Genomic DNA, 25,937 nt, shown 5'->3' with positions numbered 1-25,937 from the left:
TACCATCAGAGTGAACAGGCAACCTACAGAATGGGAGAAAATTTTTGCAATCTACTCATCTGACAAAGGGCTAATATCCAGAACCTACAAAGAACTCAATCAAATGTACAAGAAAAAAACAACCCCATCAAAAAGTGGGCAAAGGATATAAACAGACACTTCTCAAAAGAAGACATTCATACAGCCAACAAACGCATGAAAAAATGCTCATCATCACTCACCATCGGAGAAATGCAAATCAAAACCACAATGAGATACCATCTCACACCAGTTAGAACGGCAATCATTAAAAAGTCAGGAGACAACAGGTGCTGGAGAGGATGTGGAGAAATAGGAACACTTTTACACTGTTGGTGGGATTGTAAACTAGTTCAACCATTGTGGAAAACAGTATGGCAATTCCTCAAGGATCTGAAACTAGAAATACCATATGACCCAGCCATCCCATTACTGGGTATATACCCAAAGGATTATAAATCATGCTGCTATAAAGACACATGCACACGTATGTTTATTGTGGCACTATTCACAATAGCAAAGACTTGGAATCAACCCAAATGTCCATCAGTGACAGACTGGATTAAGAAAATGTGGCACATATACACCATGGAATACTATGCAGCCATAAAAAAGGATGAGTTTGTGTCCTTTGTAGGGACATGGATGCAGCTGGAAACCATCATTCTCAGCAAACTATCGCAAGAACAGAAAACCAAACACTGCATGTCCTCACTCCTAGGTGGGAATTGAACAATGAGATCACTTGGACTCGGGAAGGGGAACATCACACACTGGGGCCTATTATGGGGATGGGGGAGGGGGGAGGGATGGCATTGGGAGTTATACCTGATGTAAATGACGAGTTGATGGGTGCTGACGAGTTGATGGGTGCAGCACACCAACATGGCACATGTATACATACGTAACAAACCTGCACGTTATGCACATGTACCCTAGAACTTAAAAGTATAATAATAAAAAATAAATAAAAAAAATTATTGCCTGAGGAACAAGAAAGAAAAAATATTAAAGAAAAGTGAACAGAGCCTGTGAGATCTGTAAGACACCATAAAGCAGACAAACATATGCAGTTTGTGAGTTACAGAAGGAGAAGAGAGAGACAAGCAAACCCACAATGAGACACATTCTCCTAAATAAAATTAAAAAAAATAAAAGAATTTGTCAAACACCAAACACAGAGAGAATCTTAAAATCAGCAAAACAGATCATTCATCACACTAAAGGGTGCTCAAAAAAATTATCAGCATATTTCTCATCAGAAGTCTTGGAGGCCAGGAGGCAGTGGGCTGATATATTCAAAGTGCTGCAAGAAATAAAATGGCCAACCAAGATTCTTATACCTGGCAAAACTGTCCATCAAAAATGAGGGAGCAATTAAAATATTTCAGAATAAATAAAAGCTGAGAGAGCTTATTACCACTAGACTAACTCTGCAAGAAATGCTAAAGGGAGTCCTATAGGTTGAAATGAAAGGATGTGAGACAGTAGATCAAAACCATGTGAAGAAATATCTCCAGCAAGGATAAAGCCTTTCTTCTAATATTAGGAACAAGACATGCCTGCTTTCACCATTTCCATTCAGCACTAACGGAAGTTCTAGCCAGAGCAATTAGGCAAGAAAAAAAAAAAAAAAAAGAAAAGGCACTGAAATCGGAAAGGATGAAGTAAAATTATCTGTTTGCAGACAACATGATCTTAACACAGAAACCCCTAGAGATTCCACATTTTAAAAATGTGGTTTCACCATGTTGGCCAGGTTGGTCTTGAAATTATAAAAGCTACTATTATTGTAACTTTGGTTTGTAACTCCAGTTTTTGTTTTCACATGCCTTAAGAGAATAATGCTTAAAAAAACAATTATTAGTCTATGTTTTTGGACACACACTACATAAAACTAGAATCTTGTAGCAATTAATAAATTAAAGGGGTTGAGATGAAGCTGTATAGAAGTAGAGTTTCTTTATTTTATTTATTCATTTATTTATTTTTGAGACAGAATTTCACTCTGTCACCCAGGCTAGAGTGCAGTGGCACATCTTGGCTCACTGCGACCTCTGCCTCTTAGGTTCAAGCGATTCTCGTGCCTCAGCCTCCCAAGTAGCTGGGATTACAGGTGTGCACGATGACACCTAGTTCATTTTTGTATTTTTAGTAGAGACGGGGTTTCGCCACGTTGGCCAGGTTGGTCTTGAACTCCTGACTTCAGGTGATTCGCATACCATGGCCTTCCAAAGTGCTGGGATTACAGGTGTGAGCCACCGCGCCTGGCCTAGAAGTAGAGTTTCTATATGCTACTAAAGTTAAGCTAGTATAAATCCTTCTCAAATTCTTCTAAGAAACTGAAGAGGAGGAAACATTTTTTTTTCTTTTTTTATTTTTTTGAGACAGAGTCTTGCTCTGTTGCCCAGGCTGGAGTGCAGTGGTGTGATCTCAGCTCACTGCAGTCTCTGCCTCCCAGTTTCAAGCAATTCTCCTGCCTCACTTCCTGAGGAGTTGGGATTATAAGTATGTACTACCACACTTGGCTAAGTTTTTTATTTTTAGCAGAGACAAGGTTTCACCATGTTGGCTGGGCTGGTCGAGGAAACAATTTTTAACTCATTCTATGAAGCCAACATTGCCCTAATACCAAAGCCAGACAAGGATACCACAAGAGAAGAAAAATACAAACCAGTATCCCTTATGAACATGGATGCAAAAATGCTCGACAAAATACCAGCACACTGAATTCCGCAGCATATTAAAGGATTATGCACTATGACAAAGTTGGATTTATTCCTGGAATACAAGCATGATTCAACATATAAAAATGGATCATTGTAATACACCACATTAAAAGAATAAAGGACAAAAACCACATGATCATCTCATTTGCTGCAGAAAAAGAATTTGACAAAATTCAACACTCTTTTACGATAAGAACAATCAACAAACTAGGAATGGAAACTACCTCAACATAATAAAGGCAATATATTAAAAAAAAACATAATAAACACCATACTGAATGATTACAGACTAAAAGCCTAAAAGCCTTTCTTTCAAGATCAGGAACAAGACATGCCTGCTTTCACCATTTCCATTCAGCACTAACGGAAGTTCTAGCCAGAGCAATTAGGCAAGAAAAAAAAAAAAGAAAAGGCACTGAAATCGGAAAGGATGAAGTAAAATTATCTGTTTGCAGACAACATGATCTTAACACAGAAACCCCTAGAGATTCCACATTTTAAAAACTCTGTAAAAACTAATAAATGAATTTAGCAAAGATGCAGAATATAAAATGTGCAAAAATAAGTTTCATTTCTATACATTAAAAATGAACCAATTGAAAAGGAAATTTAAAAACAATTATATTTATACTAGCATCAAAAAGAATAAAATATGTAGGAATTAACCATGAAAGGGAAAGACCTATAAACTAAAAACTACAAACATTGCTGAAAGAAATTATAGAAGATATAAATAAATAAATGAAAACACATTCCATGTTCATGGATTGGAACACTTAATATAGTTAATGTGTCAATACTACTCAAAGTGATCTACAGATTCAATGCATTGTTTATTGATATGGTTTGGATATTTGTCCCCTCCAAATCTCATGTTGAAATGTAATCCCAATGTTGGAGGTGCGGTGTGGAGGCAAGCATTGGGTCATGAGGGCAGACCCCTCATGGCTTGGTGCTGTCCTTGTGACAATGAGTTCTTGTGAGATCTGGTGGTTTAAAAATATGTGGTACCTCCTCCTGCTCTCACCATATGAAACACTGGCTCCTCCTTTGCCTTCTGCCGTGAGTATAAGGTTCCTGAGGCCCTCACCAGAAGGAGAGGCTGGAGCCATGCTGGTATAGTCTGCAGAACTGTGATCCAATTAAACATATTTTCTTTATAAATTACCCAGCCTCGGGTATTTCTTTTTCTTTTTTCTTTCTTTTTTTTTTTTTTTTTGAGACGGAGGTTCGCTCTTGTTGCCCAGGCTGGAGTGCAATGGTGTGATCTTCACTCACCGGAACCTCCACCTCCTGGGTTCAAGTGATTCTTCTGCCTCAGCCTCCCGAGTAGCTGGGATTTACAAGCATGCACCACCATGCCCAGCTAATTTTGTATTTTTAGTAGAAACAGGGTTTCTCTAAGTTTGTCGGGCTGGTCTTGAACTCCTAACCTCAGGTGATCCGCCCACCTTTGCCTCCCAAAGTGCTGGGATTACAGGTGTGAGTCATGGCACCCAGCCCAGGTATTTCTTTATAGTGACACAAGAAATCAAATGATTTCCAACAAGGGTGCTAAGATCATTTAATGGGGAAAGGACAGTCTTTTCAACAAATGGTGCTGGGGAAACTACACATCTACATGTAAAAGAAGGAAGTTGGGCCTTAGCTAATGCTAAATACAAAAATTAACATGAAATAGATCAAAGACTTAAATGTAGGAACTAAAACTATAAAACCCTTAGAAGAAAACACAGGGGAAAGGCTTCAAGGCATTGGACTTGGCAATGACTTCCTAGATCTGACATCAAAAGCACAGGCAACAAAAGAAATAACAGACAAATTGGGCTTCATAAAAAATTTAAAACTTTTGGAGTAAAGTTCATTCAACTGAGTAAAACGACAATTCACAGGATAAGAGAGAAGATTTGCAAATCACATATCTGGTAAGTAATTAATGTCCAGAAGATATAAATAACTCCTAAAACTCAACAATAAATTAGCAAATAATTCAATTCAAAAATGGGTATAGGACTTGAATAGATATTTCTCCAACAGTAATATATGAATGGCCAATAATAATATGAAAAGATGCTCAACATCACTAATCATTAGGGAAAAGCAAATCAAGACCACAGTGAGATACTATTTCAAACCCATTAGGATTGCTACTATAAAACGAAGCAAAACATAAAGTGTTGGTGAGGATGTGGAGAAATTGGAACCCTTGTGCATTGCTGGTGGGAATGTAAAATGTTGCAGCTGTAGAAAATAATGTAGCATTTCCTCAAAATATTAAACTAGACTTATTTGTTCCAGCAATTCCACTTTTGGGTACATACCCCAAAGAACTGAAAACGGAGTTTCAAACAGGCATGTGCATACTCATATTCACAGCAGCATTATTCACAACAACTGAAAGGTGGACCTAACCCCAATGTCCATGGTAGATAATAATGAAATATTATTTGGCCTAAAATAGGAAGGAGATTCTGACACATGCTTCAACGCGGATAAACCCTGAGGACATAATGATAAGTGAAATAGGCCAGACACAAAAGGACAAATATTGTATGACTGCACTTATATGAGGTGCCTAGATTATTAGTCAAATACATACTGACAAAAAGTAGAATAGTGGTGTTTTCCACTATTCTTACATTGTTGTAAGGAAATACCTGAGACTGGGTAATTTATAAAGAAAAGATGCTTAGCGCTAGGTGTGGTGGCTCACACCCTGTAATCCCAGCACTTTGGGAGGCTGAGGTGGGCGGGTCACCTGAGGTCAGAAGTTTGAGACCAGCCTGGCCAACATGGCTAAACCCCATCTCTACTAAAAGTACAAGAATTAGCCAGGCATGGTGGCAGATGCCTGTAATCCCAGCTACTCGGGAGGCTGAGGCAGGAGAATCACTTGAACCCAGAACACGGAGGCTGCAGTGAGCTGAGATTGCACCACTGCAAGAGCAAGATTCCATCTCAAAAAACAAAAACAAACAAAAAAAGAGGTTATTTGGCTCATGGTCCTGCAGTCTTTATAGGAAGCATGGTGCTGGCATCTGCTCAGCTTCTAGGGAGGCCTCAGGAAGCTTACAATCATGGCGAAAGGTCATGGGGGATCAGGCATGTCACCCGGTGAAAGCAGGAGCAAATGAGAGAGAGAGCGGCGGGGAAGTTGCCACACACATTTAAAGAACCAGATCTGGTAAGAATTCATTATCATGAAGACAGCACCAAGCCATGAGGGATCTGCCCCCATGACCCAAACACCTCCCACCAGGCCCCACCTCCAGACTTCAGATTACAATTCAACATGAGATTTGGGTGGGGGCAAATAGTCAAACTATATTAGGTGGTTACCAAGAACTGGGGAAAGAGTTTCATGAGTGCAGAGTTTCAGTACGGGACAATAAAAAGTTCTGGAGACGCATGGTGATGATAGTTACACAATAATGTGAATGTACTTAATACCACTGAACTGTACATTTAAAAACAATTAAAATGATAAATTTTACCACAATAAAAATTACATATATGGCTTGTATTATATTTATGTTGGATTGTACTGGTCTAGAAACACAACATGTTTTATAGTTAATTGTGATTAGTGGTCATAATTCACAAATACCTTTTTTTAAAAAAAGCAAAAACACCCTTGCCAGGATTTATTTGAACAAAATCAGCTGCCTGACCTCTACTTAACTACTAATATGAAACCACACTGGCATATGGCACACTAAGAAAGGGATTCATTTTTTTTTTTTTTTGAGACAGAGTCTCGCTCTGTCGCCCAGGCGGGAGTGCAGTGGCAGGATCTCGGCTCACTGCAAGCTCCACCTCCCGGGTTTACGCCATTCTCCTGCCTCAGCCTCCTGAGTAGCTGGGACTACAGGTACCCGGCACCCCGCCCGGCTAGTTTTTTGTATTTTTTAATAGAGACGGGGTTTCACCGTGTTAGCCAGGATGGTCTCGATCTGCTGACCTCGTGATCCACCCGTCTCGGCCTCCCAAAGTGCTGGGATTACAGGCTTGAGCCACCGCGCCCGGCCCCAGGATTCATTTTTACTTACAAGCTGCAGCAGGCACAGGAACCAAATAGGCCACAGAGATGCACATTAGGCTGGAGAAAGGGCAGGCATTGATGTCAGGGTGGCAGATGGTTTCTAAGGCCCAAGGGGAGTTCAAGACTAGTGGACACATGACCAGGGTCCAGGGTTAGGGTAGTATTTGAGCAATGGTATTTCAATAGGAACTGATTTTGTCATCATGCTGTATGCACAAGATGGCATACAGTGATGCAACATGAAATACCTCTTCCTCACACCTCAAGTTTGGCTAAAAGAAGAAATGTTTGGCCTCTCTCTATCCTCACTTCCTCCTCCCTAAAGGAAGCAGAGTGACTTATCCGATTGGTAAATTTGGGAGAAGCAATGGAGGATGAAAACGCCTGCTCCCTTTCTCTCTGATCAGCCTGTCTACAGAACAGACTGCTTTTATGTGCTGAGGATAGAAGCCCTCAAGTTTGGCCTGGGGATCCTTCTCTCATTGTCCCCAAGATGAAGTCAAGTGACTGCAGGCATGGGTTTTGGGGTAAGTTTGCTTGTCCTCCAGGATAGATTAACTCTTACTTTCCTGCACGGGGGCTACCCCAGGGCCCCAGTTGAACACGGAGGCCCTAAGGATTAGAGAGCTTGATGGGTGCTGCAGATTCACGCATGATTTCAAATTCTCTTTTATTAACTTAAAAACTGACATTGTCAATTCCATCTGTCTGATTTCTGCGTCTCATTTCTCAGCTGGTCCCCAGTTTGATGTGAGGAGAGAGGCATTCGAAATTATCCTTCCTAAACCTCCTAAGAGCAGTTTTCAAAACAGTAAGAAGAACAAAAACCACATAGCAATATTTCATGTATGGCTTTAAAAAATATCCATTTGATGAAAGCCAAGACATAAATTAAGTCATAGTTCTGTAAAAACATTTCTGCAGGATTGCAAAGGCTGTAAGCTGAAGCATAGCAATCTGGGTTACACCAAGAAGATTGGACTGTGTCTGTGGCATCTGTGTGTAAATGATGCATGCCAAGCACTTGCTAGATTCAGGCAGCACAAGAGTGCTTTCTTTAGCTCATTGTGGAGGCAAAGTTGAAATGACGTTGGGCTTTTTTTTTTTTTTTTCCCTGAGATGGAGTCTCGCTCTTGTTGCCTGGGCTGGAGTGCAATGGTGCAATCTCGGCTCACCACAATCTCTGCCTCCTAAGTTCAAGCGATTCTCCTGGCTCAGCCTCCCAAGTAGCTGGGATTACAGGCGTCCACCACCACACTTGGCTAACTTTCTGTATTTTTAGTAGAGACGGGGTTTTACCAGGTTGACCAGGCTGGTCTTGAACTCTTGACCTCAGGTAATCCACCCGCCTCGGCCTCCCAAAGTGCTAGGATGGTTTTTGTTTTTGTTTTTTTGAGGCAGAGTCTCGCTCTGTCGCCCAGGCTGGAGTGCAGTGGCCAGATCTCAGCTCACTGCAAGCTCTGCCTCCCAGGTTCACACCATTCTCCTGCCTCAGCCTCCCAAGTAGCTGGGACTACAGGCGCCTGCCACCATGCCTGGCTAATTTTGTTTTTTTAATTTTATTTTTAGTAGAGACAGGGTTTCACCATGTTAGCCAGGATGATCTCGATCTCCTGGCCTTGTGATCCACCCGCTTTGGCCTCCTAGAGTTCTGGGATTACAGGTGCGAGCCAATGAGCCCAGCCTGGATGGGCTCTTTCTTAGACTTTAGCTTCATATAGTTTAGGTGTCTGGCGGTTCTCCAACCTAATGATGACATCTAGTTGCAGGGAAGGCAGATGTGTAAGAGCAGAGAGACCATGAAATATAAACACGTTAGCAAATGTGGAATAATTAACAATATTTTTAAGGTATACCAGAAGCCAGTTTCCAGAAAATAGCTAGAAGCTACTGCCAGAAAGACCTTAGTCAATGATTTGAGGGAGGTGGGAGAGAAACTGCTAAGGCAGAGAGGCAGGTAGTTGGAACACAGAATGTATTTTAATAACAGTGACATTTCTCAGTGGTAATTATGAACACAACCAGGGTGGCAAAAACACCCTTAACCGTATAAAGCAACTGACAAACTTGAGATAGGAAAAAACTTTTTCTGGTAGTTGGATATTCAGTTAGATTAGTGCAGTGACTAGGAGCCCACAATTTTCCAGTTCAAAAGAACAAATGATGGAATGAGAGACAGGCTAATAATATGCAACAGAAAATGAGATACTATTTCTACAATTTATTTTTGATGTTTGAGAGCCATGATTCTGTATCCTATGAGTAAACACAATCTATTTACTGTAAAGAGCGCAAGAGCATTGACTTTTTTGTCACGTAATTTAAAATGCCTCATACTTTTTTATTTCTAAAGAAACTGTATTTTAAATGTTTCACTCAAGAATCTGAAGAAGAGATTTGATTTATTAGCAAGATGTATGGGCAGAAAATCCTTTTTCCATCCAGTTAAGAAAATGTAGAGGGTATTCACTTGTCCCAGGAAAATCTCCTCAAGAAATGTATGTTGCGCTGTAATTAACACTAAGAGTGGGCATCTTTAACAATTCCATATGAATTCTTCTTCCTGGCTCTGGGGCTACTAAAAGCAACTTTACTAGTCATCAGAATGTGTCTGGGATCAATGTCACCCAGTGACGGGAACAGGAAGGCAGGCCAGCCTGATGCTGACTGTGCGGTTTGAGTGTGTGAGCCCACCATGCTCCGGAAGTCCTCCCCACCCTACCCCTACCCACAGGCATATTTTCATGTGGTTTTCTATCGTAAGCGGGTTCCTTCCTCAGCTACCACTTCCCAGCTCTGTTCCCTGGATCCAGAGCCTTTTTTCTTTTTTGAGATGGGGCCAGGCTGGTCATGAACCCCTGGGCTTAAGTGACCCTCCTACTTCAGCCTCCTGAGTAGATAGGACTACAGGCAAGTGCCATCACACCTGGCCAGAGCCTTTTTTTGTTGTTGTTTTCTTAGCCTCAACTGTATCTTGCACCTTCTGAGTCTTTTCAGAGCCGGGCCTATTCTTTTACACTCATTCTACCCACCTGTGTTTTTCACTCCATCTCCAGAGTGGCAGCAGCTATCTTCTTCCTGGGGGGCATCTGCACTTCTTTCTGCACTCAGGATCTGCTGCTTGCTCTGATACTTTCTGTGTCCCTCTGTCATAACATCCCATTTGCCTACATAGTGGGGAGCTTCTGTTTCAGATTGTGAGGAGGAAAGAACAGTCTCCTCAAGATGCCCTTTTGGTCTTGGTTATTAGATCAATCTCTATCTTTATTTTCAGTCTCAGAACCCTTCGTCTCAATGTGCCCCACAAGTAATGCAAACCAAGTTAGGGGAAGGCAGGACACAAAGCTCTGAGACATGTCAGGAAGGGATGGGGATGAGCCAGTCAGCATCCTGTACAGCAAATGCTCACTGCTCCTTATGGCATTTTTAATTAGAATTCTGAAACCTGGTATAGACTGAGCCTAGCTTCATAGATTGTTTCACCTCAAATCACACAGTTCTTACATGTGAGAACTTTCTCCTTAGAATTATCACCTTAGTGTGATCTGAAGAGCGAGTTCCCCTCAAATTTGACCTACTTAGACATTGCTTGCAAACACCCCATGCTGGAGGAAAGGCAGCGTGCCTGCTTCTTGGCTCTCAACCATGACAAATCCTAGGTTACCTTAGCAATGAGGCAGAAAACTGCAAAGAGAGCCTGACCAACTAAGCAGAAAGGAGGCCAAAGAAAGCCCAACTTCATTTATAAAATAACCAACATGATTTGATCTCATATAATGAAATAGAAACTGAGGAACAACTGTGGTGGTATAATCTTTGATTGTTTAATCTTTCTAAAAACAAGTCCTTTATGTTGTAAAACACTAGCTATTAATTAACATGGGAAAATGCTCAAACTAAAGAAGTGTATGTCCTAGTAGTATTTACAAACAGCTCCCTTTTGGGAATGTAATTCTTCCTTGGTCCTGTATTTTGTATAGTTCTGACTCTTTGCTCTCATGATTCTGACATATTGCAGGATTAGGCCCCGGGTTTGTTTCATTATCACTCTTATTTTATGTCAATTACATTTTAATGTTATCACTGTATCTTTAAATGCATATAACCATCTGATTATGCCTTATTATAAAGTGTTTTATCATCATCACTCTTTTTAAAAGAAGTACCAGAAACATACCTTTAATAACAGAGGGTTTTAAAAACAGAAAATGAGAACCAGAAGACAAAGAGTATTTTGACAGTACGCCTAGTTTGTTTGTTTGTTTGTTTTGAGACGGAGTCTCGCTCTGTCGCCTAGGCTGGAGTGCAGTGGCGTGATCTCGGCTCACTGCAAGCTCCGCCTCCCGGGTTCAAGCCATTCTCCTGCCTCAGCCTCCTGAGTAGCTGAAATTACAGGTGTGCGACACCATGCCTGGCTACTTTTTTGTATTTTTAGTAGAGATGGGGTTTCACCTTATTAGCTAGGATGGTCTCAATCTATCTCCTGACCTCATGATCTGCCCGCTCTGGCCTCCCAAAGTGCTGGGATTACACGTGTGAGCCACGGCGCCCAGCCAACAGTAAGCATAGTTTGATTCATTTTTTAAAAAAGATATTCAAGCTTAAGTGGCATTTTACATTTTATGTTTTCAGTTATTTAATAGTTTTAACAATTACTTTACACAGAACCCCCAAATTGTCCGCAAACACCATAGGTATTTCATTTTGAAAAGGATATTTTTGATAAAGATGACTGGCTAAAAAAGCAAGAAAAGCAACACCCAAAATGTGTACCCCAAGCTCATTCTGGAGGTATTCAGTGTACAATCTCTCTTGAATCCTAAGCAAGCTGGTAATGCTTGGCCCAGAATTCCCAAATAATGATTTGTGTCTGAAATTTCCCATGAGGTTTTACAATGTTCCATTCATACCCATGACAGTCCAGAACAATACTAATCCAGAAGCATTTTTAGGTAATTGAGAGTACATTTTTTAAACACCATCTATGCACAATACAGTGATTAGGCATATTAGGGGTAAAAAGCTTAACAAAACATTGCTGAAACATAATTGCGAGTCTGCATCAAATCAAAAAGGCCACAGAAATATTTAGTATTGTATCTTAGTTTCTGTTAAGTACTTTCAAAATGTAATTAACACTAAAATAATTAGTACAAGAGAATTTGAGTTCTTGATTTTTGTTCAGAAAATTTTTACTCTTAATATATTAAACAAACATGGAAAACTTTTGTATTAAAGTCTTCCACATGTAAAACATTTGTCATTCATTCATATCTTTTTCTACTTTACTTCTTCACCAAAAATCGTGTGATGTCTGATCCATGCTTTGATGCTAGAGATTGTCTTCTCACCTGGCTTCTTTCCTTAGCTTGTCTGGCAGTTCTCTAAAAGTTAAAAATATGCATGTGTACATGTTAGGAAAAAAGCACTGGCGACAGAAGCTCAAAAACTCTTTGTATTGTTAGTCTGGAAAATCTACACTGTCACTACACCCATTTCCCAGTGGCTGGCTATTTATTAAAGAGTTACCAAACGACAAGGCAGAGTATCTCGGCAGCTCTGGCAAGTCCCTGAGGTCCTAGGTTCTTAGGACCAACGTAGCAGGAGAAAACATACAACTTAGGGGATGTCTTGCTACCCAGTGAGAGCATGAATTCCTCATTCGGAGAATAGGGAGGCCCTGATTCTCCCATCTAAGCGGGAGTGTTTTTCTTTTTTTTTTTGAGATGGAGTTTTGCTCTTTCGCCTAGGCTGGAGTGAAGTGGTGTGATCTCAGCTCACTGCAACCTCTGTCTCCCAGGTTCAAGCGATTCTCCAGCCTCAGCCTCCAGAGTAGCTGGGATTATAGGCACCTGCCACCACACCCAGCTAATTTTTGTATTTTTAGTAGAGACGGGGTTTTTGCCACGTTGGCCAGGCTGGTCTCGAACTCCTGACCTCAGGTGATCCACCTGCCTCGGCCTCCCCAAGTGGGAGTTCTTAAGGCAACTTGGGATTACCCAGTGAAGAAAATCTACCCACTTCCTATTCTCTGATCCCAGAGGCCATTTCCAACTCAACAGATGAGCTGGTATAGAAAATAAAATGATGCAGACCAGAACTGGATTCTTCCACTAATCCCACAAGTAACATTTTTCATGAGAATCTAAAAAAATAATTACAGAAAGGGCTGCATTTTCTTTGGCTACTTCTTAATTCTCATATAGGTCTTGAATTTGCTACTAACTTGCACAGCTGAGAAATCAGATGACTTTTTTTTTTCCACCTGAAGTCCATGTGAGGTGATCCACGTGGAAAGAGTAAGGACAGAAGAGAAGCTTACGGTGGGGGGCGGTGGCTCACACCTGTAATCCCAACACTTTGGGAGGCCGAGGTGGGTGGATCATCTGAGGTCAGAATTCGAGACCAGCCTGGACAACATGGTGAAACCCTGTCTCTACTCAAAACATAAAAATCAGCTGGGTGTGGTGGCGGGTGCCTGTAATCCCAGCTACTCAGGAGGCTGAGGTAGGAGAATCAGCTTGAACCCGGGAGGCGGGAGGCGGAGGTTGCAGTGAGCCGAGATCGTGCTGAGATCACGCCACTGCTCTCCAGCATGGGTGACAGAGCGATACTCCGTCTTAAAAAAAAAAAAAAGAGTAGTAAAGAGTTCATATATTATAAACATTGGCAAAGGATCTGAAATAGTTCTCAAAAATTTAAATATAACTGATTAGCATCTTTTTAAAACATCAGTGTCTTTAGCAAACAAAACAATTTCAGGCCTTTCTCCCCTTGCACCACAATGGCACCCACTGACCGTACCCAGTGGCAGTTAAGTGGGCTTCTGGGGTCATAAATGAGTAAAGTTCTTTGGAAAACAGTTTGGTGATAAATTCCTACATTGTCAAAAATATCCAAATACTTTTGACTCAGTGATTTTTACACATGATAATCTACCTTAAGGAATGACCTCAAAATGCAGAAAACAGTTTTGTTTACAAAAAGTGTGCTTGGTGGCATGATGTATAAAAGCAGAAAAATTTAAATAAGTATTAATCAGTATGGGAATGGTTAAGTAAAGTACAGTAGAGATCTGCTCAATAGAATATTGTATTATGCAGTCATTTTAGATGATGTAAGTTATGAATGGTTAGAGAACATGAGAAATGCTTAGATCTTGCTGTAACTGAAAAAAAGTTGAATACGAAGTTGCATATTGAATATTTCTAAGATGATCTCAACAGGTAAATCCCATTACCTTTTACTGGACTGCCTGTAAAAAATTTATCCTGGTAGATAAACAATAGTATGTGTTTTTTTCCCTCTCATTCTAAGCAACAGGTAAGTAACTACCAAAAGATGGGGCAGAGTTAATTGGTTTCATACTTTGGCCAGCAATGAAACCTTTGTATGTTGAACTGAGTTGGTCCTAGAGATAACTTATCAATGTTTTCAGATATTTCAGGATATCCTTAGTTATATGCAAACATGTATCACTGCCCCAATTCACCAAACTGGAAGTTTGGGTCTCATCAAGACAATATGTAAATTGTATTCATTTCTTTCTTGGTAGTGGTGCAAATGTCTTGGTCCTAGAATGAATGAAAAGGGAAGCAGCTTTTCTTGCATCTGTGACACGGGCCTTGAGAGGGAAGGCAAGTGTTAGATGATGAAAGGAGTAAAATGCGCCTCGAATCTCAGACCAGGAATAAATTCATCCACATAATCTTCCACACCTGTGTGCACAATTTTCCATCTGACTTCTCAGGATGCAGTCAAAGCTATATGAGAGCTTCACTGACCTCTTTGTGACAGACTGTGCAGAGAGTCTGCAGGTTGTCCAGGGAACACTGTCCTCCTCCCCCATACACTGGCTTGATGTGATCCACCTGCCAGAAATGTCCTTCCCCTGGGTTTCTTATCATTTCATTTAGCTGCAATAAGAATACAAGTCAGCAATTTTCAACATATACTGCAAGAAGTGTTTGTTGGTTTTGCATTGTGCAATCATGTTTATACAGGAAAATCATGGGGAAAAATACATCAGGAGAGCTTTGAATAGCTTTTATTGTGAGTAGAAAAAAACCCTCTGTTTGAAGTTTGAAAGCAATAAGATGTGTTTTTTTTCTCCCTTATCTCATTTTGAAAGAATTACAAGAAAATATAAAATACCAAGACTCCTGACAGATTGGGAAAAACTGGTTTTTCTGCACCTGTAAGTTAGTTTATATATTCACTAAACCAAATCTAAGAAAAGCATAACAATAGGTTAGAAATTTAAAACTTCTCAATACTACTGAGTCAAACAATCTTTAATTGTTGACCTAAATGCTTTTGTCACTACACAATGGCAGTTTAATGTCAATAGCTATTACCTAAAGCTTTTATACTATTCACCAGAGAACTTTCCAAGTTACGTGAACTGGAATGAAATTTCTAGAACAAATATCTGTAACTTGCATATTTGGAATAATTAAAGATGACCATTTAAAGTAGCCTTTATACCGGCCGGGCGCGGTGGCTCAAGCCTGTAATCCCAGCACTTTGGGAGGCCGAGACGGGCGGATCACGAGGTCAGGAGATCGAGACCATCCTGGCTAACCCGGTGAAACCCCGTCTCTACTAAAAATACAAGAAAATTAGCCGGGTGAGGTGGCGGGCGCCTGTAGTCCCAGCTACTTGGGAGGCTGAGGCAGGAGAATGGCGTGAAACCGGCGGGGCGGAGCTTGCAGTGAGCCGAGATCGCGCGCCACTGCACTCCAGCCTGGGGCACAGCAAGACTCCGTCTCAAAAAAAAAAAAAAAAAAAAAATAAAATAAAAAAAAATAAAGTAGCCTTTATTTAGGCCAGTCCATATATACACATTTTATATTTAATCAGTGATAACCTACATTAAAATGGGATGTATTTTATCATTTTACCTGAGGTAGTAAAACCAACTCACACCATGGAAATGCAGTTGTCTAAATATCACAGAGATGAGTGTGGCACTTGTTTTTATTTCCTTCAACTTAACAGCTGCTGGCCTTGGGAACCCATGCTTATGTATAAAGCCTGTTTAAGAAAGCGTGTCAGGCACAATGACCTGATCAATAGTGCTGGCCCATGAGGAGTCACAAGAGGCAGCAAGTTGGAGCAGTAAACTTTGTCCAGCTGACCTTTGTTACTGCCTGCCTTATCTTCTCTTCTGTGCTGAACTTCCCAACTACTGTTAGAAGAATGTATTGATTTTTGTTTTCGAGGTTGGCATTGTAAGAAGCTACTACAAATGGCGGTCTTGTGCATCAAGCAAATGGCATAGTCTTAGGGAAAAAAATCCATTTTGGCTTTGCCTTTTTAAACCAATTCCTTCTCTCTGAGCAGCCCCCACTCTGACAGACTCAATAATTCAGAAGATGCTTCTTTAGTTTTTCCAAGCAACTGTAAGGCAAATCACTTGGGGCCACTCTTGGATATCCGAAATTTGCCCACCTCTTGAAAGAATCACTTGATGTGGTAGTGCATGCCTGTAATCCCAGATGTTTGGGAGGCTGAGGCAGAAGGATCGCTTGGTCCAGGAGTTCAACATCATCCTGAGCAACACAGTGAGACCCCAGACCCAATCTCAAAAAAAAAAAATATATATATATATATATATGTGTGTGTGTATAAAATCACTCTCTTTAACTAGTCCTACCTAATTCGAGCCTATTGTGTTCCTTATTCTCAGAGCACTTTTGTTTTGGATGTCTATTATATTACTTCTGCATTCCTGGACAGGTTGCTTTCAATGACCTTGAGTCATTTTGTTGCATGTCTTCTGGAAGCCATCACACTGAGAGAGCAGTAACTGGAGTCTGACTGACATCCCTGGGATGTGTACAATATGTCCCTCACCAATTAGACCAAAAGATCTTTCAGGAACTCTGGATATCATTAGAGAAATAGTGTATTTCCCTATCTCTCAGAGACATGCTAATTCATTTTTACAGAAATGCTGATTAATTCATTTGCTCATAATTCAGCAACACTGTCCTAGGTAAATAAAAATACATAATTTGTCTAACTGGAAGGAATTCATCCAATATTTTAGTGGGCAGACAGTGGCTGAGGGGTGATTCTTCTTAAATTAAGCACACTACAAAATTATATTTTATTTAGAGATGGGGTCTCGCTCTGTTGCCCAGGCTGGAGTGCAGTGGCACTATCACAGCTCACTGCAGCCTTGACCTTCTGGACTCAAGCAATCCTCCTATCTCAGCCAACCAAGTAGCTGGGACTACAGGTGCATGCTACCACACCCGGTTAATTTTGCTTTTCTTTTCTTTTTTTTTTGGAAAAAAGGGGTTCCACTATGTTGCTCAGGCTGATAACTCTTGGCTCAAGCAATCTTCCCACCTTGGCCTCTCAAAGTACTGGGATTACAGGTATGAGCCAAAGCCTGGCTTGCTTTGAAATTTAGAATTGTTCAGATAGCAAGATTAGAAATCCAACTGAATTTTGGAAATGAAAGTGAATACTGATGATAGTGTGCTATAAATAATAATTTGTCATAAATTGGTGTATTAAAATTACATTTTTCAATGCAATGAACACATATATGTATGTGAGTGTATATACACATACATAGCCTTCTGATTGTGATGGACTACATTTCTGGGTTATCTGTCTGCCCCTTGTCATTCAATATTAACATATGGAAAGGGGAATTGCCAGACCATAGGTGCCTCTTGATACACTGCACCACCTGTTAAGATCTTTTCCCAAAATAACTGAATGAGAATGAAATTAACCCTCTAGATCTTACAATTATTATTCAGAAAATTGGGGGAATAGAAGAACATGTCAAACAATACCTTGCGATACAGGGAGACAAATCCGGAATGGCAAATGATCCAGTATATTCAGCCATTGATAGTATAAAAAAGGAATGGGGTGCTATTATAGATTAAATGAAGCATAAGAAGCATTATAATCAAATATACTATGTGGGTGACATTTTGATACTAATCTGAACAAAGGAACTATAAAATGCTTTTTTTTTTTTTTTTGGAGACAGAGTCTTGCTCTGTTGCCCAAGCTGGAGTGCAGTGGCGTGATCCTGGCTCACTGCAACTTCTGCCTCTCAGGTTCAAGCGATTCTTCTGCCTCAGCCCCCGAGTAGTTGGGATTACGGGTGCCCGCCACCACGCCTGGCTAAATTTTTATACTTTTAGTAGAGATGGGGTTTCTCCATATTGGCCAGGCTGGTCTCAAACTCCTGACTTCAGGTGATCCACCTGCCTTGGCCTCCCAAAGTGTTAGGATTACAGGTATGAGCCACTGCGCCTGCCAAAAGGTGTTTTTGAGACAACCTGGGAAACCAAGCATAGACTTAGTATAATTAAGGAATTATAATTGTGTTGGGTGTGATAACTCGTACTGGGATTATATTTAAAAGAAAGAGAGGAAAGGAAATGAGGACTAGGAAAGAGTGCAGGAGGAAAGGAGAAAAGGAAGGGAGAGAGAGAGAAAGGGGAAGAGGGAGGGGGGAAGAGGTGAGGGAGAGGAAAGGAAGGATAGAAGTAAGGAAGGAGGTCTTTACCTGTGAGAGATACAGAATGAAAATATTCAAGAGTGAAAAGAAATGTCTGGAATTTTCTTTAAAATAATCTAGGAGATGGCCGGGCATGACGGATCATGCCTGTAATCCCAGCAGTTTGGGAGGCTGAGGCGGGTGGATCACCTGAGGTCAGGGGTTCAAAACCAGCCTGGCCAACATGGCAAAACCCTGTCTCTACTAAAAATACAAAAATTAGCTAGGCGTGGTGGCACATGCCTGTGATCCCAGCTACTCGGGAGGCTGAGGCACGAGAATCACTTGAACCCAGGTGGCAGAGGTTGCAGTGAGCTGAGATTGCGCCACTGCACTCCAGCCTGGGTGACAAGGGTGAAACTCTGTCTCAAAAAAAAAAAAAAAAAAAAAATTAATAAATAAAATAAAATAAAATAAAATAAAATATTCTAGGAGAAACAAACAAGTGAGTCAATGGCAGACAAAAATCAATGCCAAAATGCTGGAAACTGTTAAAGCTGGCTGATGGACATATGGGTCCATTATTTTCTCTCCTTTTATATATTTGAATATTTCCATGTTAAAATGTAAAAAATAAAGTTAGAGAGTCAATATTCATTACTCAGTACAATGCTGCCTTCTATCTATCACATGATTATAACTTACCTGTTCTAATGGGAGCTTTGAAGTCCAGGTAGCATCCAGAAGTTTCTTCCTCTGACTTTTAGGGGCATCTCTCAGACGTAAAAAGAGTTCTTGTGCATTCACATTACAGAGCTGACACACACCACGTTCAGTTTCAAATACTTTGGCTCGCAGGTAGCTGTTATTAGATCGAATCCAAAACTCTTCCTGACATTTCAGAGAGCAAAACCGTGAATCCCAAGCGTTCACTTTACACGCTTGCTTAGTCTGGCAAGTGGGTTGCTGACAGTGAAGGCAAAGTGGATTTCCTTCATTATCCACAGCTTGCAAATAGCCTTTGGATGTAGAGGGCTTCACAGTGAGATGTGCCTGCACTGTGTATGGATTTAGAAATGGGACACAGGCTCCATCTTCAAGAAATTTTCTACAATTGAAAAAACACTGAATAGGTAACTAATGAATGAATACTCTAAATAGTAATTGCTTCATATAAAGGTTAGCAAAGTTTCTATACGGATAAATAGTAAACACGGATCACAGTGTAGAAATAAAATAGCTATAGTCAGCACTCTATATTCCATGCCATGTAAGGAAGAATGGTGTGTTACAAAAATTAATTTGAATATAAATATGTTGCCTCTCTTGGGAATTTAGATGCTCTTGTGTTAAATGATCTGGAAACATGTGAAACATGAAAACATGTAAAACATCTGGAGAAGCTGTTAGAAAATGCTTCTTCAGGCTGGGAAAGGACAGCCTAATGTAAAACTCCAACTAAAGCTTAGTGGCTACCCTGCTCCTTAAATATATGGGGTCACACACCTCATTAGCTCAGAGAAGTCATTACAAACTCTCTCCTCCAGCCTCTGCTTGCACACAGGAAACAGAGTCACAGCCATAAAGTGACAGAGTGAAATAGCTGACAGTGCTGATAGGAATTAGAACAGAAGACTGGCTCCTACAGGTAAACGCAGAGTTGATGAAATTAAACATGCTAGGATACAAAACATAATAGGATATGTGCTCAATTTGTTAGAATAAAAGAAAAGGTACACTACTCAATTTTGTTAGAAAGTCCTACTTGGGAAGTAACAACAGCTGCTCTATTTTTCCATGGTTGTTTGAAAGAGTTAAAAGAAAGACTTCTAATGATGGAGCTCAAGATTGAGGGACAGAGCCCAGATTTAACCTCAGGTCTCCTGGCATCTACCCCCAAGCCGTGGGGCAGGTTACTTAGTCCACCTGGTCTCAGTGTCCTTCCTCATCTTTAATGTTTAAAATGAGGACACCAGGTACCTCAACAGGTTGCTAGGACAACTGAAGAGCTACTATCTTGTGAAAGTTCTTTGTAACGTCTAAAGTGGTCACGCAAAGGTGAGACATTATTTTGAATATCAAAATGTAAAGAAGTGGAATTAGTACTACTATATACTAGTAGTAGAAAAACCTTACTTTGTGAAAGGATCCTGTGGCCTGGACTCCTTTGTGATCAGACGGACATGGCCCCCAGTATTCTTCACTTTATCCACTGAAGCTATGGCAACATCTTCTTTGGTTATGTATCTGAAACAATGATATGTTAAATAGATTCCCTCTATCTCATGAAAAAAAGTCTCTATTGCATGTTCACATTGTTCCTTGCAAAAGCAATAGAAGAAAAAGCAAGCACAATTCTATTCACTGTGCTAAAACTCAAGTTAGAAAATGGAATTTTTACCCTTTATCTTGGTGTTCATTATGTGAGAAATACAATTCTTTGTTCCAAATTAGTTGTCTCAGATTTCTTTTTCTAAGAAATCCAAGAGTCATTCAATATCCTTTGGACCAATTTTCATTTAGGGGAAAGAGGAGTGGGTGTGAGAATAAGAAATGATCAAATACACGCACAACTGACAGCCTTAAGGAAACTGCTTGGCAAGCTGTGCAGAAAATCTCTAACTGTATTTTACTTCCCTCTTGGTCATCCCTTCAAGGCTTCTCCAAATCACCTTAGTCAGTTATAATGGTGTATCAGTGTTTGGGTAAACTGAGTCTCTTTTCAGTTAACTGGGTTCAATCACATCTTCTGTAATCTGAAGGTTGTTTCCCTTATTATCAGCCCATACAGGGTTTATGGATTCTTCCACAGAAATAAAGCCACCCTTGACGTGGGATTCAGAACCTTATTACCCAACACTAACAATACCACACAATGGTTCAGGGACTAGAAGTAAAGAGAAGTTATTCCGATTAAAGGTGATGGGGGAATTTAAGTTGGTGAAATGCAATTACCCAATTAATTCCTTCCAATTATATTAATTGGCCTACTTTCTCTGGTGGTTTACACCTATTATAGACTTTTTTGGAAATTAGTTTAAACATGAATTTCTTAATATTATTGAATGCTTCTTAATTAGGCAGCTTGACAATAAAATTAAAGTTCAATCAAAATGGAATTGTGCAATTGTAGGTAAAATTTTAGAAATTTGCTTTATGTTATTAGGATATATTTAACAAACACGTTTCCTTTTTTAAATAAACTATTTTATTCATTTTTGATTAGGTGATATAAGCACATGGTTCTAAACTCAAAAGGCAAACAAGTGTGTTTATGGTGATGAATAATTTTCTCTCTCACTCCTTTCTTCCTTTTGCCCCTCCCCAAAAGTTACCTCTGTTGCCAGTTTTGTTTTTATTTTTTTTTTGACTCAAAATGACCTTGAGTCATTTTGTTGCATGTCTTCTGGAAGCCATCACACTGAGAGAGCAGTAACTGGAGTCTGACTGACATCCCTGGGATGTGTACAATATGTCCCTCACCAATTAGACCAAAAGATCTTTTAGGAACTCTGGATATCATTAGAGAAATAGTATATTTCCCTATCTCTCACAGACATGCGAATTCATCTTTGCAGAAAGGCTGATTAATTTAATTTATTTTACTTTGTTTTATTTTATTTTATTTTTTGAGACAGGGTCTCACTCTGCCGCCCAGGCTGGAGTGCAGTGACACTATCTTGGCTCATTGCAACCTCTGCCTTCTGGGTTTAAGCTATTCTCATGCCTCAGCCTCCCAGAGCTGGGATTACGGGCATGCACCACCATGCGAGGCCTGTCTCAGCCCGTCTCAGCCTCCCAAAGTGCTGGTATTACAGGTGTGAGCCACCGTGTCTGGCTCATTTTAGAAATAGTTTATTTTTGGCCTGGCATGGTGGCTCACACCTGTAATCCCAGCACTCTGGGAGGCCAAGGTGGGTGGGTCTCCTGAGGTCAGGAGTTCGAGACCAGCCTGGCCAACATATTAGTCTCTGCTAATAGTGATAAGTATCTCATCATAGATTTTAAAATTTGCATTCCTATTAAGAGTAATGGGGAATATCTTTTCACACATTCACATGGTGAAACCCTGTCTCTACTAAAAGTACAAAAATTAGCTGGGCATAGTGGTGTATGCCTGTAATCCCAGCTACACGGGAGACTGAGGCAGGAGAACCACTTGACCCAGGAAGATGGAGGCTGCAGTGAGCTGAGATTGCGCCACTGCACTCCAGCCTGGGTGACAGAGAGAGACTCTGTCTCAAAATAAATAAATAAATAAATAGTTTCTTTCTTTTCTGAGTATAGGTGTATACCTTTTATTTACTTATTTTTGCATTTCCATTGATACATCATTTACATGGCATAAAATTTACCAATTAAAAGTTTACAATTAAGTGCATTTTAGTATATTCACAAGGTTGTACAACCATCACCACTAATTCCAGAATATTTTCATCACTCCAAAAAGAAACCTGAGGCTGGGTGCAGTGGCTCACGTGTGTAATCCTGGCACTTTGAGAGGCCAAGGCGGGTGGATCATTTGAGGTCAGGAGTTCGAGACCAGAATGGCCAACATAGTAAAACCTTGTCTCAACTAAAAATACAAAAGTTAGCCGGGCATGGTGGTGTGCACCTGCAGTCCCAGCTACTCGGGAGGCAGGGGCAGGAGAATCACTTGAACCCCGGAGGCAGAGGTTGCAGTGAGCTGAGATCATGCCAGTGCACTCCAGCCTGCGCAACAGATTGAGACCCTGTCTCAAACAAAAACAAAAAATGAAACAAAAAGATACCCATACCCACTAGCACTCATTCTTCATTATACCTTTTATTTTTAGAAATAAATAATAGCATAGCATATATACTGATCTTCACCTTGCTCTTTTTACCAAAACATGCTTCTCAGAGATCTTTCCTTATTAGGATTCATAGTTTCCCTATTCTTTTTAATGGCTCCATGTTATTCCATTATATGGATAAACCATATATTTGACCAGTCTCTGATAAATGGACATTTAGGTTGTTTCCAGTCTTTGCTATCACAAACAATGCTGTAATAGATATCGTTATATATGATATTTTCTACACATTATGTATCTGTAGAATAAATCCCTGGAAATAGAATTCCTTGGTCAAAGGTCTTAGGTGTTTTAAATGTGGGTAGATTTTGACAACTGTCTTTCCTCTAAGGTTATACCAGTGTACGTGTCCACCAGCAACAAATAAGAGTATCTGTTTCTTCTCTTTCACTAGCACAATGTCATTTTTAAAGTCTCTGCTAATAGTGATAGGTATCTCATTGTAGATTTTAAAATTTGCATTCCTATTAAGAGTAAGGGGGAATATCTTTTTACATGTTTGCACTCTACTTGCATGTCTTTCTTAGAGCAAAAAGGAAATTAAGCCATCGTGCTCCAGTCTGGGCAGTAGTAGTAGTAGTTAAAGCACAGTAAATTGTTGTAGAGTTCTTTTACTTGCCCTTTTAGTTCTCAAACTTCCTCCTTCTCTGGCCCCACCTCCAACAATTTCTTCAACCATTTTATTCCCTTGGAAAATGCACTCGGGAAAGTATTTCTGTGAATTCTAAATGAACTCAAAAGCTTCCTAGCTTTAGGGGCAATGGGATATTAAGCCTTGCCTGAGGTATTATTATTCAATGTTTAAAAGCTTAAAAACCTAATTCAGTAACTTTAAAAGATGCTGAGAAATCTAGTCAGAGATTTAGAAACTAAAAATAACCTTTTGCTTTCCTACAAGAGGTTTAAGAATAAATTTTGGGAAACCACAAGAAACAGATGAACCAATTCCAAAAAAGGGAGCTGACAACTTTTGAAATGTAGTTGCAAGTTGCCAATACTTAATTTTCTGCTTAGGTTTGCGAGGAAGTTCACCAACTCCCAAAAGGATTATGGTAAATCCCAATTTTAGTAAATAGAGAAGGAAGGATGTTGTCTACTAAACAAATTCCTGGATAGGGACGGGAGTGGAAGATAGCAATTTTTGCAAGAAGAGTGTACGTCGCAAAGTGGCCCACATCAATGAACACAATCTTGGGCTCTGGATTTCTGACCTGCTTTGGAGCTCAGCTATAACTAGTGATTAAACAATTGGCATCCTAAACATGACAGGGCTCCAAGTGAATTAGGCCTGCCTCTGATAAATGGTACTGGTAACCATAACAATGGCTGGTAATCTTGGCTTCCATTCACATGTAAAAGTGAGATATTTAAAAGCTGACTGCAAGCTCTGAGCTTGGATGGGGCCTGCAAACTGGTGGACATCACTGGCGGATAATCAGGTTGGAGACCTAGCCATTGCATTTGGGGGAATGCCCAAAGTCAGTTAACTATAGGTCTTTTTTCAGAACCATTCAATACTTTTAAGAAAGAAATCCTCTAGGCCGGGCGCGGTGGCTCACGCCTGTAATCCCAGCGCTTTGGGAGGCCGAGGCGGGCGGATCACAAGGTCAGGAGATCGAGACCACGGTGAAACCCCGTCTCTACTAAAAATACAAAAAATTAGCCGGGCGCGGTTGTGGGCGCCTGTAGTCCCAGCTACTCGGGAGGCTGAGGCAGGAGAATGGCGTGAACCCGGGAGGCGGAGCTTGCAGTGAGCCAAGATCGCGCCACTGCACTCCAGCCTGGGCGACAGAGCGAGACTCCGTCTCAAAAAAAAAAAAAAAAAAAAAAGAAATCCTCTAACCTCCTGTTTAGGAAGTAAAATGTCGCTGCTGTCAATCTGAAAGCTGCGCCAAAAAGAGGGTCTGGGGAGTTTCAGTTTTCAATCTAATACCTCACTCTTTACTGAGCCTGATGTTTCTAGGTCTGGAGACTCTCTGATTCAGTTTCTCTAGAAAATAAATTGATAGGACAGTGTCTAACTGGTCCTCATACAGACTGCCACTCAATGCTGCTATTCAACAGCATATTTCACATTTGCTTTCAGAGATACATGGTTATTCCAAATTACTGAGACTTACTTTGTGTTCTGCAGCAAGAATCAGAATGCTTCCTGATAGTATCTCCCCGCTGCAGGTACAGAGGTTTCATTTTATGATGTTGCTAAGTTGGTTTCCCTGGGGGCCTCTCTCTCTCTGCCTCTCTATAATCAGTCACCAAGTCTCCAGACATACCTCCTTAATAGCTCTCTTCATTCTCTTTCCTGATTCCCATTGTAATCACTTAATATAGATCCTCATCATTTTTCTCCAGGTATACTAGAACAGTCTTTTAACTTGTGTAGCAGGCAGAATTTTAAGATACCCTCTAGGATTCCTGTCCCCAGGTTATTTAATCAATCATTAATTTAGATAATGCTATAAAAGGACTTTACAGATATAATTAGGTTACTATCAGCTCACTTTAAGATAGGGAGATTACTGAGTGGGCCCAATGTAATCACTTGAGCCCTTAAAAGCAGAAGAGGAAGGCAGAGAGATTCCAAGGAGAAATATGTAGAGGTCCACGTGCTAGGACCACAGAGAGGGCTCTAGTAGCTGACAGTCCAGCTGACAGCCAGGAATAAACAGGAACCTCAGATCTACAACTGCAAGGAACTGAGTTCTGCCAACAATCTTAGTGAGCTTGGAGGTGAATTCTTTTCCAAGCTTATCAACTAGAGCCCAGCCAGCCAACACTTTGATTTCTGCCTTGTAAAATCCAGAGCATTACTAGAAAACTAGTAACAGCCAACT

At 40.4% G+C, this 25,937-nt stretch overlaps 1 protein-coding gene across 11 annotated transcripts in view; it reads right to left on the bottom strand.

Moving 5' to 3' along the window:
- Positions 1-8,747: 8,747 nt before the first annotated feature.
- ZRANB3 (zinc finger RANBP2-type containing 3) overlaps positions 8,748-25,937 on the bottom strand; it is a 304,975-nt gene continuing 287,785 nt past the window's right edge. For all 11 annotated transcript variants that reach the window (XM_050750964.1, XM_050750966.1, XM_050750961.1 and 8 more), the window contains 4 exons: positions 20,402-20,512; positions 18,971-19,373; positions 14,574-14,705; positions 8,748-12,173 (listed from right to left, as the gene is read on the bottom strand). In XM_050750964.1, the coding sequence (XP_050606921.1) occupies positions 12,075-12,173; positions 14,574-14,705; positions 18,971-19,373; positions 20,402-20,512 (745 nt within the window). In that variant the 3' untranslated portion in view covers positions 8,748-12,074. The remainder of the gene's footprint in view (positions 12,174-14,573; positions 14,706-18,970; positions 19,374-20,401; positions 20,513-25,937) is intronic.

Source organism: Macaca thibetana, chromosome 12 (assembly GCF_024542745.1).
Source record: "Macaca thibetana thibetana isolate TM-01 chromosome 12, ASM2454274v1, whole genome shotgun sequence".
NCBI lineage: Eukaryota > Metazoa > Chordata > Mammalia > Primates > Cercopithecidae > Macaca > Macaca thibetana.
This window is presented reverse-complemented; position numbering and strand designations above follow the sequence as displayed.